Below are 13,670 nucleotides of genomic sequence, written 5' to 3'. Positions count from 1 at the left end.
GAAGGAAGGAAAGAAGGAAGGAAAGAAGGAAGGAAGGAAGGAAGGAAAGAAGGAAGGAAAGAAGGAAGGAAAGAAGGAAGGAAAGAAGGAAGGAAAGAAGGAAGGAAAGAAGGAAGGAAAGAAGGAAGGAGAAAAACAAGATCTAATGAACCTCTGTCATATCCAGCTTTCTGATTCTTAAACTACACTATAGAGAAGAATTAATACCAAGGAATTACATTTTTCTGTATCTGTCTTCTATGAAAAACATGCAAAATTTTCAAGCATAGAGAAAATGTAAAGAACTACACACCACATCAGACAAGCTTTATCCATCCTTAAGATCACAAACATTGTATACAGCTTTATATATTGAGACAGGATCCTACAGATCTCATGCTGATCTTGAGCTTCTGATCCTCCTGCCTCCACTTTCCAAGTGCTGGGATTACAGGCACATACCACTATATCTGGTTTATGTGGTGCTAGGAATCTAACTCGTAGCTTGATGCATGCTAGGCATGCATCTACCAACCGAGCTACATCCCTAGTCATGAATTAGATTTTAAATAAGGTTCTAGAGGCTGAGAGCTACCAAAAAAAAAACAAAAAAAAAAACAAAAAAAAAACACACAGCATATGCCTCTACCCATCACAGCCAAGTAGAATGAAAAACTGAGTTCTCCTCATGGACTTGTTACTTGACTGGAATACATTGCCAGGGCTTGGCCCTCCACCAATTACCCAGGATGACCATTGAGCTTCCCTAGGCCAACTGACAAGCAAAAGCTAGATACCCAGCTTTGACATTAATTGTAGGTAAGCTGCTTTGAACTTTCATAGTGTACACTTTCATTGAAAAGCTTTCAGGAAACAACAGATCCTAGCATGTGTTCCAACCATTTGAAGTTCTCTATCTCATTCTCTATACTGAGACCTTGCCTCAATGAATATAATGAAGAGTAAGACAGCTGATATCAACCTCTATCCTACATAGATACACACACACACACATACACATGGGCCAGGGGGCATATCCAGGACCAGAACTAAAGAGGATTACTGGGAGAGAAATAGAAAAGGAGACACAAAAAGGGAAGTTGAAGACATTCAAACTATTACCAGAAGAGTACAGGAACTCACTAGCTTCTTTCTCTTCTTAATAATAAGAGGTTTAAGAAAATCTAAAATAGCTGGGCGGTGGTGGCGCACGCCTTTAATCCCAGCACTCGGGAGGCAGAGGCAGGTGGATCTCTGTGAGTTCGAGGCCAGCCTGGTCTACAAGAGCTAGTTCCGGGACGGGCACCAAAGCTACAGAGAAACCCTGTCTCGAAAAACAAAAAAAACAAAAAACAAAAAAAAAAAATCTAAAATACTAGCAAGCCTTTGATTATATAAAATCAAAATAAAATATCATTGTTTACAATGAGCCAAAGAAAAGCAGATTCTGCTTTTTTTTCTCATTAATTGAAGGTAACTAACTATATTGGAAAAATTATAATCAGCAACAGCAAAATAACCCAAAGCACTGTCTCTGATTGGGCCCATATCAATGTTGTGATTCATGGGTGGGAGCCCAGACATTTGCAAATAAGACTATGGTCATCTGAGTTAATAAACAAAAAAGTGAAAACCAAGTCTTTTTTTTTTCTAGAAATTCCCTTTATAACAGCACTGAAATTGTAATCACTGGTATAAAAAGTAACTAGTAATGAAATTTCAACCCTGCAGCGCTGATACCACTATGTGTATTTCAAAGGCTTGCCTTCAATGAAATTGTCCCCTTGCTTACATAAGTCCTTAAAGATTACTATGTATTACTAAATCTCAACAGCTTTGAAGCAACCATTACGTCCTCTAAGGAAAATAAAACCAGAACATGTTTTCAGAGACTGATAACATTCACTTAAGAATCCAGAATAAAGTACCCTGAAATGGCGATTCCACCTCATTACTTTGTTTCTTTTTAAATAGGTAGTTATACATAATTGAAACCATGATTTCTGCAACACCATTAAATTCACTGGGAGGGGGGTAGACTTCAAAGTCTATCTCAGGGTTTTTATTTTAGAAGAAAAAGCTTATGAGAGAGTGGGTAAGAAAAATAAGTATGCAGAAAAAAATCTAAACAGTGCTCAAAGCCCAAAGGCTGCAAAATATAGATCTCCATGACCAAGCACAGGTATTCAGCACATGAAGACTGAGCTACACCATTATAACAAGATCCTGCCTGCACCATGGCAGATCAACATTAGAAGAAAATAAGGCTCCAGGCTGCAATCTTGGGAGCTACCTGGCCTCAACCAAGTGACTGAAGGCTCCACATGCCACTTACCCATGTGGTTTCCAGGTAACTAGACTGCCCATGCAAGAGCTGACTAGGGGGATGCCAGCTCTGCCTCTGTCTCCTCCATGCTAATGGGTGAACACCACTAGTCTTGGAGGATGAACTTCCAAAGACAAAACAGAATTGTTTTGTTTTGAGACAGGGTTTCTCTCTGCGTAGCCCTGGCCGTCCTAGAACTCACTTTGTAGACCAGGCTGACCTCCAACTCACAGAAATCTGGCTGCCTCTGACTCCCAAGTGTTGGGATTAAAAGCATGTACCACCACCACCTGGCAGGCAAAACAGAATTCTACTCTCTATGAGCAGGGAGAGGAAGGGAAGGTGCCACAGACATTCAAAAGGCTTTGGGATTGCCGCTGGTGCAAATGCAAAGGCAGGCCACGGATGTACATTAGAAACTAATATAGACTGCCTTTCTCACACTCTACTAGGACATCTGTCCCAAATTTTCACCCCAAAGTTTTCTTAAATGAGTACTAACTAAAAGAGGTCACTGAAAAAAAAAGACATATTGTCTTTTTGAAAAATTGATAATAATAAAGCTACACTGAGGCAACATGATAGCTGCTCCAGTGTAATGTAAGCACACAAGAAAGATCTATCAAGAAAGATTTCCTAAAAACCAGGCATAGTCAGCAGTTCCAGTCCAGCCTGGGCTACAGAAAACCCTGTCAAAAATTAAAATAATAATAAGTTTAAAATACTATTTCAACCTCACTGTTACTTCAAACCACCTAGATAAAGTGCTATTTTAAAAAAAGGCTAGGTCTAGAGAGTTGGCTCAGTGGTTAAGGGTGTTTATTGCTCTTGAAGAACTGTGGTACTGCTCCCAGTTACCCACATCAGGCAGTTCACAATTGCCTGTAATTCCAGTTCCAAGGGATCCAAGATGGCCGCCATCTGCACATGAATATACTTCAAACACCTAAGCAGTAGGTATTCAAGTAGGCACACATACGAACAAATAACTCCTTTTTTTCTTCGTTTTTGTTTTGTTTTGTTAAGTGGCTGGACATGTGGCTTATTTGGTAGTGCTTGCCTAGCAAGCCCAAAGCCCTAAATTCAATCCTCAGCACTTTATTAATCAAGAACAGTGTTGGGACACACTCCAGTAATCCCAGCACTCTGGGAAGTGAAGACAAGAGGATCCTCAGATACATGGTAAATTCAATTTCAACCTGAGACTATCTCAACAAAAAGATTTTTTTCTTTTTCAGGAATAAGAGGTTTGAAGAACTCTGCCCAAGCTAATAACATTGTGAGGGGTAAGAAATACAAGAGGATTGTACCAGGTAAGAGTGGGACCATCTGATCCCATTCTTCTTTTTTTTTTTTAATTAGGGGAAGGGGCTATTTATGTACCCCAGGTTGACCATAACCTCTTCATCCTCTTACCTCTGACTCCTGAGTACTGGAATGAGGGGTGTGCACTACCATGCCCAGCTTTTCATTTCAGTCCTAAAGGTTGGTTTCCCTAACACCATCACTCAGCAAAAGAAACTGAGACTGAAAGAGACTAGCAGCCTGGCACTTAACAAAGCCAAGGAAGAGGGTTTCCCAACAGGCAGATACAGAGGTTCAATCCTGAAAACTGACGGTCCTAGCACAAACCCCTCCACATAAGAAATCAAACTTTAAGCCCAGCACTCAGGAGGCAGAGGTGAGCAGATCGCTGAGTTCAAGGTCAGCCTGGTCTACAGAGTTCCAGGACAGCCAGGGTTACACAGAGAAGCCCTGTCTTGAAAAGCCTCCCTCCAAAAAAACAATCCAAAGAAATCAAAAGCTCACCAAAAGTTAAATGGATCTTAGTGCTTTAAATCTCCACAACCCTATCTTTTCATACAAATGGCTCTTAGGTGAACCAAGACTTCTGTAGCATTTGGCCAACTAAAATATTCTTCTTGTTCCTCTTCTCTGAGAATATCAGTTTTACAACCACTCTTAGATGTACTTGACATCTTGACACTATTATGGTTATAATTATTACCACTATTGTTACTATTACTACTCTGAAACGTTACCCAAGTTGGTCCCAAACTCTCAGTCTCCTGAGTAGCTGAAACTACAGGTGTGCAACATCAGGTCTTTGACATTTTTTTAATGCAAGACTTAATATAAGTTACACTTTGTTAGTATATCTGTAATTTCAATACTGAGTCTCTCAGTAAGATTTAGTAACCCCATTACTTTTCCATTTTCATTCCTTAAAAAGATTGAGGAAAGCCTTCTACTTTTATCTCTGTAGGGAAGTAGAGTTTAGTTTGGCAAGAAAGTAAACTGTGTAAAAGAAGTAAACAAAATAAATGTTCCCATTTTTCCTTGGAGTGACAGTCAACAAATGTGGTTCCATCACAAGGCAAGGATAAGCCATGAACAGATCCATCATGACCTGAGAGTGAAGACAGGCTAAATGGAATGAATGATTTAAATAGACCAACTGAGGAAAGGCTGGACTGGCTGTATCTCCCATGTCTCCACAGTTCTGTTTTACAAACTGCACACCAAGTGGGATGGCTACTCTTTATACAGAAATAAGTATCCAGATGAGAAGTCAAACCATATGAAGGTTCAAGCTGAGGCTGGTATGACTAAAGCAGCTCTGAATATTCAACTGTCTCTGAGCCACCCCACCAATACATGAGTGTTTAGCAGAACCTGAAGACACTGTCCTAGAGGATGAAGGGTCCTGTTTCCTTCATATTCATCCCACAATATGCTCAGAACACCAAAAAGAACAGGGCCTACTGATGACTTTCAGCTCTGATTCTGTATCACTAGCCAACCCAAAGGGAATTGCAAGGTTCCCAAAAGCAACTAGCGACATGTCCATTATGGTTTGACATTTTTTTCAGGAAAGAGGCATGATTGCCATGATCCTCCCAAACTGACAATCATAAATCTAAATACAACTCCTTCCTTTGGGATTAGCTTTAAATCTTATGAAATGATCAATCAAATACCTACATTTACATTATAGAAAAAGGAAAGTGGCAAAAAGCTAAGACTCAACCAAACACCAATAAGGAAGAATCAGCTAAACTAAAATCAGCCCAGTGACTAAAAATCAAACAACAAAGTAGTATAAGATTGAAACTTGAACAATTGTACATCTACTCCAATGAGGAAAAGTGTTGAGTTTGCACAGAAAAGTTTCTGTTTTACAATTTTAGTGTTCTATTATGTCTCAAATAAGTAAGTCCACAAATATGTAACAGACTAACCAGAGAATTCAGTCTTTTAAAAAACAAAGGTCCATGGAAAGCATATGTAAGGAATCTCCCTCTCTGGTACTCTTAGAATTGATTTAGGTCAGGCTCGTAGTCTCCAGTCTTTTCAGAAGAAAAGATTTTCACAGGAACCATTTCCCAAGCTAATAATCAAGAAATGATTTAAAGTCTTCAACCCTGAAGGAAAAAAAAGTCTACTCAGTCCACATAAATCATAGAATCCCTCCATCCTTCTCGTCCTTCTTTCCTTTCTTCTGACTTTACATCTATTATCCAAAGCACTTCCGTAAAGAACTATCTCAATTCATAGTTCACACCACACAGAGATATTATACCCAAGATATTAATACCCAAGATATTCAACAAAAATGAAACAAAACTGTGACCCTCACATACACACACACATCAAAAAAGACTAATAATTTCAACTCAGTTTTACAACTCATATCACAGCATTTCCCTACTTCCTTTCCCGACTAGATGCTGAAGAAAAGAAAAGGATATACAGGATATGTGTGCTAAGATGACTTTTGTCATTCCTCTGGCATGCTGACTTCTAGCTGTGCCACCACCACCACCACCCCCCACCAGCTGGGATTCCCAATTAGAGTCTCCTCTTTAAGAGAGCTATTTATCATCATCAAGAACAAATGGATGCAATTACTTCTTTTGAGATGTGACAAGATTTTGACCCACAGCAAAAAATAACAGAGTACTGACAACAGGGGGTAACCTTTCTATGACACACACAAAAAAAATCACAAAAGAAGGAAAATTAAAGTCAGATATCTTAAAAGTAGAACACATAAAGGGAAAAGGGAAGGGGGGAATGAAACAAACAAAAGATATCATCTACCTTACAAAAAAGAAGGAGGAAGAAGAAGAAGGAAGGAAGGAAGGAAGGAAGGAAGGAAGGAAGGAAGGAAGGAAGGAAGGAAATGTCCTCCTTCCAAGAAAAAATATGAATGTGCAAAAGTAAGTCAGTAACTGCAACCGTGCAACCAGGAATTTGCTTTTCAAGGTGCTTTTTTCCCCAAAAAGAACTAGAAATGATCTTATAACTAGGATTTGAACAGGTGAGTCAGTTGATATATGTGACATCAAAACTAAGATTATTCAATACATTCTTTGCCATTCAGAAGAATGCTACAACTCATCCCATAAATCACTGCTTTATTAAAAAAAAAATCAGTTCTAAATAAAGAGACAACCCATTTGGAAGAGGCTGGGAGGAGGAAGGCAAAAAGTGACTCATAACATCCAACAGCATCTAAGGCTCCAAACCATAAGAGGAATATAAAACTAGCGGGTCCCACTTGAAGCAAAATAGACACACTGTTAAGCCTTCACCTCATAAAGTCAGATCTAAGGAATATGACCACGGCACTGCAAATACCTTACTAGAAACAATCTTACAGGTGTGTGTGTGTGTGTATGTGTGTGTGGTGTGTGTGTATGTGTGTGTGTGGTGTGTGTGTATATATACATGCGTGTGTGTTAACCTCCCTAGCTAAATCTGATATCTAGAATTATTCATTAAGAACATTCAAACCCAACTGTGAAGAACTGTTAAAAGTCAAGCCCATCCACTTAAAACCCTACACTAAAAACAATGCTATCTCCAACATCTTTGTTTTTTATTCAAGTATACAATTTAGTAGGTTTTATGACATTTTCACCCATTATACCATGCTTACTATGTCCCTTCTATCCCCCTCATTGGTATCACTTCTCTCCCTGCAAACAGTCCTCCTTCTGCTTTTACGTATCATATTCATGTGTGTACAGGTGGACAAGCAAAGAGACAGAGATGATGCTGGAAGAAAACATGCTTCTACACACTTGTTTTCCAACAGAAACTGTTTTGTTTTATTTTGCTTTGCTTCTTTCCAATGAAAAGGTTCACAAAGTTTGAATAGCATTAGAGATGCCAGAAGTCTCTCCCTTGTAGACTCCCAAAAGTGGTCATAGCACAGAAGCTGTACAGAAATGTATCTTCCTTGTTATGTAGCAATAGAACACACAAGCAAGGCTCAGAAACTGGGGAAAAGGGTAGGGGACAGAATTTAAAGCCAAAAAGGAAAAAAAATGTGTGATTACCAAAAGGCAAGAAGAGAGGGATTTGGTTTTTTGGTTTTGGTTCGTTATTTTTGTGATAAGAAAAATAACCTAAGAATTATGAGTATGAAAAAGGCCCCAACAAGATTACTACAAGTGCTAGCTCTGACATGACTTCTTCCCCAGCTCATATTCAAAGTCAGGTGTCTCAGCAGGATCCAGGATCCCTAGCCCCACACCAGTGAATGTCTCCACACATGTAGGTCCAAGAGTATCTGAATCAATAAGAGAGGCTGCACACTACACCTCCTACAAAAACCTCTTGGGTTTTTCTGAAAAGGTTCTACAACATTTAGCAAAGCCTAGCTGCTTTCAGAGAAGAAAGCACTGGGCAGTGGCAGGCCAGGAAAAGGGAAGACACAACAAAGCAGGAAGGTTAAAAAAATGCAACCAAAATATCAATGCTAACTCTTTATCAAACAAATAATAACCCAATTAAATAAAAACAGCATACACACACACACACACACACACACACACACCAGCACTCAGTAGATGGTACAGCCCCCAAAATAGCAATACTAGAAAACAAGCTGATTCATCTCTTCCAGGTGAACACTCCTTTTGGTTACAAGACATGGAATTTCAAACAACCTTTTGTAAATCACAACTCCAAAGCCACACTTCACAATAAAGTCAAAGATGAAACAGCTAATAGATGGGGTGAGTGGTGTGAGCAGGGAATAGCAGAGGCTGAACAAAGTGGCACAGGCTTTGATTTTTTTAAATTCTTAAAAGTTTTGGTCAGGTCTTAACATAGCTTATATAGAAAATGAAAATATACATACACACTCCTCTGCACACACCCATTCGCCAAGAAACTCACTAAATCCTTTAAGTTCTATCCAGACACAAGGTGCTCACCGGGAGTTAGGCTAATTACATCTCCTCTAAAGTGGTTTTCCATACTTCTCTGAACAACCAGAAGTTAACATTCACTCTTCTAGAGTGAATGACGATAACAGGTGACTGCTGTCACCAAAAACAAAACAAAACAAACAGATACTCTCAACAATGGAAGGGCAGGATATGTGTCCCCAGGGAGAGTAAATATGAATTGACTTCCTGGTAGGCAGGGAGAGAGGGATCCTGCAGAAAGGGCTCAATGCTGGTGAGCTGAGATGGCTTCTCACTTTTCAAGTATGGGTACAGACCCGTCACATTAATACAATGCAGGCATAGCAGAAGTGCTTGCTTCTGAGTCAGAACGTGATGGGAGGGGTTGCTGTCAATACAACAGGTGCAGAAGATAGTCTACAGCTGGTAAACTGAGGAAGAGAGTCTATCTGAACGTTGCCAAAACTCAAGTATGTTTCTTCATAGCTACTTTACAAGGTTAAACTGTCTGTACATATGCACACTTCATCTGCCCGTTTCAGTCTAAAGACTGTACCCTGTTGAATCCAGCCCTGGATTTTCTGCCTGTGGACCCTCTCAGGAAAGAGTGATGGTCTCACCATCATCTCTAACTAGTCAGAACAGAGACAAGGGAGCATAAAGGCTGGGACACATTATCTTTTTCCTTCCATTGGAGTTTCCCACGACCGGCCCCCAAAACACCTTACAGAATCCCAAATTTGAAATAGAAGAAAATGTTCAGTCTACGAGACTTTGATAACACAAACAACACCGCTGCCACCGCGTTTATTTCCTTCTCCACCCTGAAAGTGTTAAAAGGGAAAACACAAAGTCAACACCAGCTCCTCCCCGATGATGAAAATTGGCACGGATGAATTTACGTTCTGGCTGCTGGCCCTCACAAACCGTTACAAGAAAGAAAAAAAAGTTCACCATGCTAAACTACTCCAAGTACTAATTCAAGAGGAGACAGCCTATCCCCACACCATTGTACTGTAGCCTTCTCTGAATGAGTGGGATGACTGCTAAATATTTATTATTAAACACATTTTGGAACTTTAGTGGGAGGGGGAGAAAACCCACAAAACCCGAGCTGAAACGTATGACCGTTAAGCACATGATGTCCACCATGAAGAGCAAAGACGAAACCGTATAAAACACTCCATGAAATCACGCAACAGGGCAGTCGCAAATTCTCAGTACCTCTTTCCGACACGGCGGGAATGAGGCACCCAACCTGGCCTGAGGGGGGAGGTTTAACGGCTCCAACTCAACCTGCACAGCACACAACACGCCCGAACAATAGTACTACTATCTTCCTCCCGCTGACAGGACCGTGTGCCTGCAGCCTTGGAGGGAGCCAATCCCGAAGTCCACTGACAAGTTTCGCATTAAAATCAGGCCATTCGGAGGCCGTCCCCAAGCATGGAGCGTGGTGGCAGCGCGCTGCTGCTGCTGCTGCTTCTGCTGCTGCTGCCGCTGCTGCTCCTGCTGCCGCTGCTGGTGGTGCAGCTGCATCAAGGACGCGGCGCCTCTCCCGCCTCTCCATTAGGGCAGAGCGCACGTCCCCACCAAGGCCATTCCCCAGCGGCCCCAAAGGTTGCTCTAAGCTTGCTTCCCAGCCCGGCACCCCGGGCCCAGCCGCAGCGCGCAGGGGGCAACGCCGCTGCACCGCGCCAGCTGAGCCTGGAGGGCGGGGGCCGCGGCAAGCACACGCGCGCGCGCACACACATACTCAGACCTACACACACACAGACACACACACACACACACACACACTCACACGCGAGCAAGCACGCGCGCACACAAGCACACGCACACCCATGCACCCGCCCCGGGGCCACCTCTCGGGGCCAGGGCCCCGCCGCCCCCCAGTCCCCGCGCGCGCGTCCTCCCCGGGGTGACAGCGCGGCCCGACCCGCGGGGCCCCGAGCGCGCGGCAGAGAAGAGGTGTCCGGACCCGGCCGGGGCGCGGGGCTGGGGAGAGGGGGGGCTGCTGTTACCTTCCGACAGCTCCAGCTCCAGCTCGGCCAGCCGGGCCCTCACCTCCAGCGGCAGAGCCATGCCTTCCAGGCTGCGGTCCGCCATGCTCGCCGCAGACGCCCCCGCCCTGCCGGCCTCCTCTTTGTTCGCCGGCGGAGGGCTCCTCAGCGGCCGCCGCTCGAACCTGGAGGAACCGCACCGAGGAGGCGGCGGCGGGCGGGCGGGCGCGGGAGGCCGGGCGGCGGCGGCGGCGGGCAGGCGCGCGGGGATTTTCTCCTCAGCCTCCTCAGCTTCGTCAGTCTCCTCAGCGCCTCCTCAGTCTCCTCAGCGCCTCGTCAGCCTCCTCAGCGTCTCCTCAGCGACTCCTCAGTGCCTCGTCAGTCTCCTCAGCGCCTTCTCAGCCTCCTCAGCGCGGCCCCGACCCTGGCGTCGGCCTCGCGCCCGGCTCCCTCCGCGCGCCTCCCCCAGCCGCGGGCTCCGGCCCCGTACGGCCGGCTCCGGATCACGGGCCCGCCCGCGGTCACGGCCACAGGGCTTTCTAGCTGCTCCGCGGCCGCCCTGCCCCGGCGGGAGCGAGCGCCGCTGCGCGCTCACCGGGCATCAGGGAGGCGCGCGCGGAGAGGCGGGAGCGCGCGGACGTGCCACGGCGGCGCGCGCTCGGGGGGCGGGGCCTCCAGCGGCTACTTCGAGAGCGCGCTGGTGGGACAGTCTTATGTTTGGCCTGGGGGCCTTCTCAAACCCAAGGCTTAGGAAGACTCTAGGGAGGGAGAAAGAGGGGGGAAAGAAAGCGTTCTGAAGTACGGCTTAGTCTACTTGTTAAAACTTCAAATGTTCTGGGTCCTTAAGGACTGATTTTTTTTAATGAATACTTTTAAAAGGGAAAATTGATTAAAAAAAAAAAAAGGCGGTGTGAGGCGTACATTGAGTACTAGTTTGAAGTTTAAAAGCATGGATCTAGAACAGACTAGCATATGACCTTGAATCATCCCAATGCTTTTGTCCAGGAGTGATTTTCCCCATCTGTGGAAAGGACGGAAAGGAAATGGTTGGGTCTGTCGAACACTGTGCAGCCCTTCCTGAGACTGAGGAGTGCCTGTCATCCATGAGTCCTTTGCTAGTGTCTTCTCCCCCACACCCTACAATACTGTCTCCTTTTTTTCTCCTACCTCTTGTGTGTTCTCTTCCCTTTGGTCATCACCTCTGGTGTGTCAATGCCTCTTCTGCGTGGTTGATACCCAGCATAGGTTGCCTCCTGTGGAGCACACCTGAAATCCATTCAGAAGGCAATTGTGAAAGTGCGTGATCTTGATCTTCACACATAGCATTCATGTGGGTTCATATTATTGTAGGGTTCATAGTTGGGCAAGACTGTTAATGACCCCACACACACACACACCGTCAACAGCCTGCAGAGCACCTTCCAGTACTATGCATGATAGCCAGCAGAGAAAAAACTTCCTGATCAGCGCTAACTAGATTCTCAGTGTGACCAGTATGTGTGCTGTCTTCATTCAGCCTTAGGGCCTTAACCATCATCTGCCTGCTTAATGACATCAGTGATTACCAGCATTTTCCTAATTATCTAGGCTACCATCACCTGGCTTCTCTGTCTTCCTTGATCTCCACACATCTTTTGTTTCTCAGTCTCCTCAAACCTAACCCACAAAAATGCTGGTCATCTGCTTCCTTCCCATGCCTACAAATCTCTTCCCACTTCCCAAACTTCCTCCTGCCTGGAATATTCAAAAGTCCCATTGGGATGGTGCCCCACCAATGGAGCCGCAGCAATTGCATTCGCTCCTCTTTTAGAATGAGACACAGCACTTCATTGCATTGCTTCTTGAATGCAAGCGCACTTCTCAACTTGAGATAAGCGGACCCTCATCAGCTGCTCCAACCTTCAGCCTAGCCTTGCTTCCCATCATAGGTTCTTGAAGAGGACTAGTCTTCAGTATCCTGGCTTATTGTGCATCTGTCTGTTTCTAGGAAGAACCTCATGTATTCAAGGCTGGCCTCCAACTTACTACGCTACCAAAGATGACGTGCACCACACTGCCCAGTTTATGCGATGCCGGGGATCAATCCCAGGACTAAACATTCTAAAAACTGAGCTACATCCCAACCCACTCAGTGCATATCTTTTTTTTATTTGTTTCATTTTGTTTATTTTCATTTGTTTATGCTGTAGAACATTTGTGAAGATGTGTTGCAGTCTTTGACGGTGTATTTGTTTAATTCTGTGAAGCTGTGTTACTTAGCCTGTCTAAAACACCTGATTGATCGAACAAAGAGCTGAAAGGCCAATAGCTAGGCAGATGAAAAGGACAGGTGAGGCTGGCAGGCAGAGAGAATAAATAGCAGAAATCTGGAGAGAGGAAATAAAGGAGCCAGCCACCCAGCTATGCAGCAAGCAATGGAGTAAGAAGGAAAAAAAGATATACAGAAGTAAAGAAAGGTAAAAGCCCAGAAGCAAAAAGTAGATGGGATAATTTAAGAGAAGCTGACCTAGAAATAAACCAAGCTAAGGCTGGGCATTCATAAGAAAGAATAAGACTCCGTATATTTATTTGGGAGAGGGATAGCATGTACCCAAAAAAAAAAAAGCCAAAGAATAAAAAAACAAAACAAAAAAACAAGGTGTTATATCTTCCGGAACTGAAGTACCGACAGTTGTAAACTGCCATGTGGTACTTGGAATGGAATCCAGACCCTCTGAAAGAGCAGCAGTTCTCTTAATTGCTGAGCCAGCTCGTCTTGAGCAGGAATCCCTGCTTCTCCTGTCTGTCTGCTCAGACTTTTCCCTAATATCAACTCTCTTCTCCCTTACTGTGTTCCCGTCAGTCTGTCCTCAATCAATTTGGCCTTCAGTTAATCCTCATCAGCCTGTGGGTAAACTCCTTGAAGACAGGGAACAGAACTGTCCAACTTTGTAAATTCCATTCGCAGTAGAGAATTGGGAGAGAAATGAGCCACCAGCAATGAGGAACTTGGAAGTTGTGAGCCCCAAATTGCTGACTCTTTGTGTTCTGTGATGTGTCCTGTACTGAGATGTATGCCCATTGGTTTGGTTTCTACCCAAGAGCATATTAAAATACAGTAGAAAGCCAGGCAGTGGTGGTGCACACCTTTAACCCCAGCACTTGGGAGGCAGAGGCAGG

The 13,670-nt window shown here is 44.1% G+C and overlaps 1 protein-coding gene across 4 annotated transcripts in view; it reads right to left on the bottom strand.

Moving 5' to 3' along the window:
• Dip2c (disco interacting protein 2 homolog C) overlaps nt 1-10,809 on the bottom strand; it is a 348,427-nt gene extending 337,618 nt beyond the window's left edge. For 2 of the 4 annotated variants that reach the window (XM_026788415.1, XM_026788416.1), the window contains exon 1: nt 10,533-10,809. In XM_026788415.1, the coding sequence (XP_026644216.1) occupies nt 10,533-10,617 (85 nt within the window). In that variant the 5' untranslated portion in view covers nt 10,618-10,809. The remainder of the gene's footprint in view (nt 1-10,532) is intronic. The other 2 variants (XM_026788417.1, XM_026788418.1) reach the window with 1 other exon arrangement.
• Between the last annotated feature and the right edge of the window lie 2,861 nt (nt 10,810-13,670).

Source organism: Microtus ochrogaster, unplaced genomic scaffold, assembly GCF_000317375.1.
Source record: "Microtus ochrogaster isolate Prairie Vole_2 unplaced genomic scaffold, MicOch1.0 UNK2, whole genome shotgun sequence".
Taxonomy (NCBI): domain Eukaryota; kingdom Metazoa; phylum Chordata; class Mammalia; order Rodentia; family Cricetidae; genus Microtus; species Microtus ochrogaster.
Note: the sequence above shows the minus strand (reverse complement) of the source record. Positions and strands in the feature narration are given on the sequence as shown.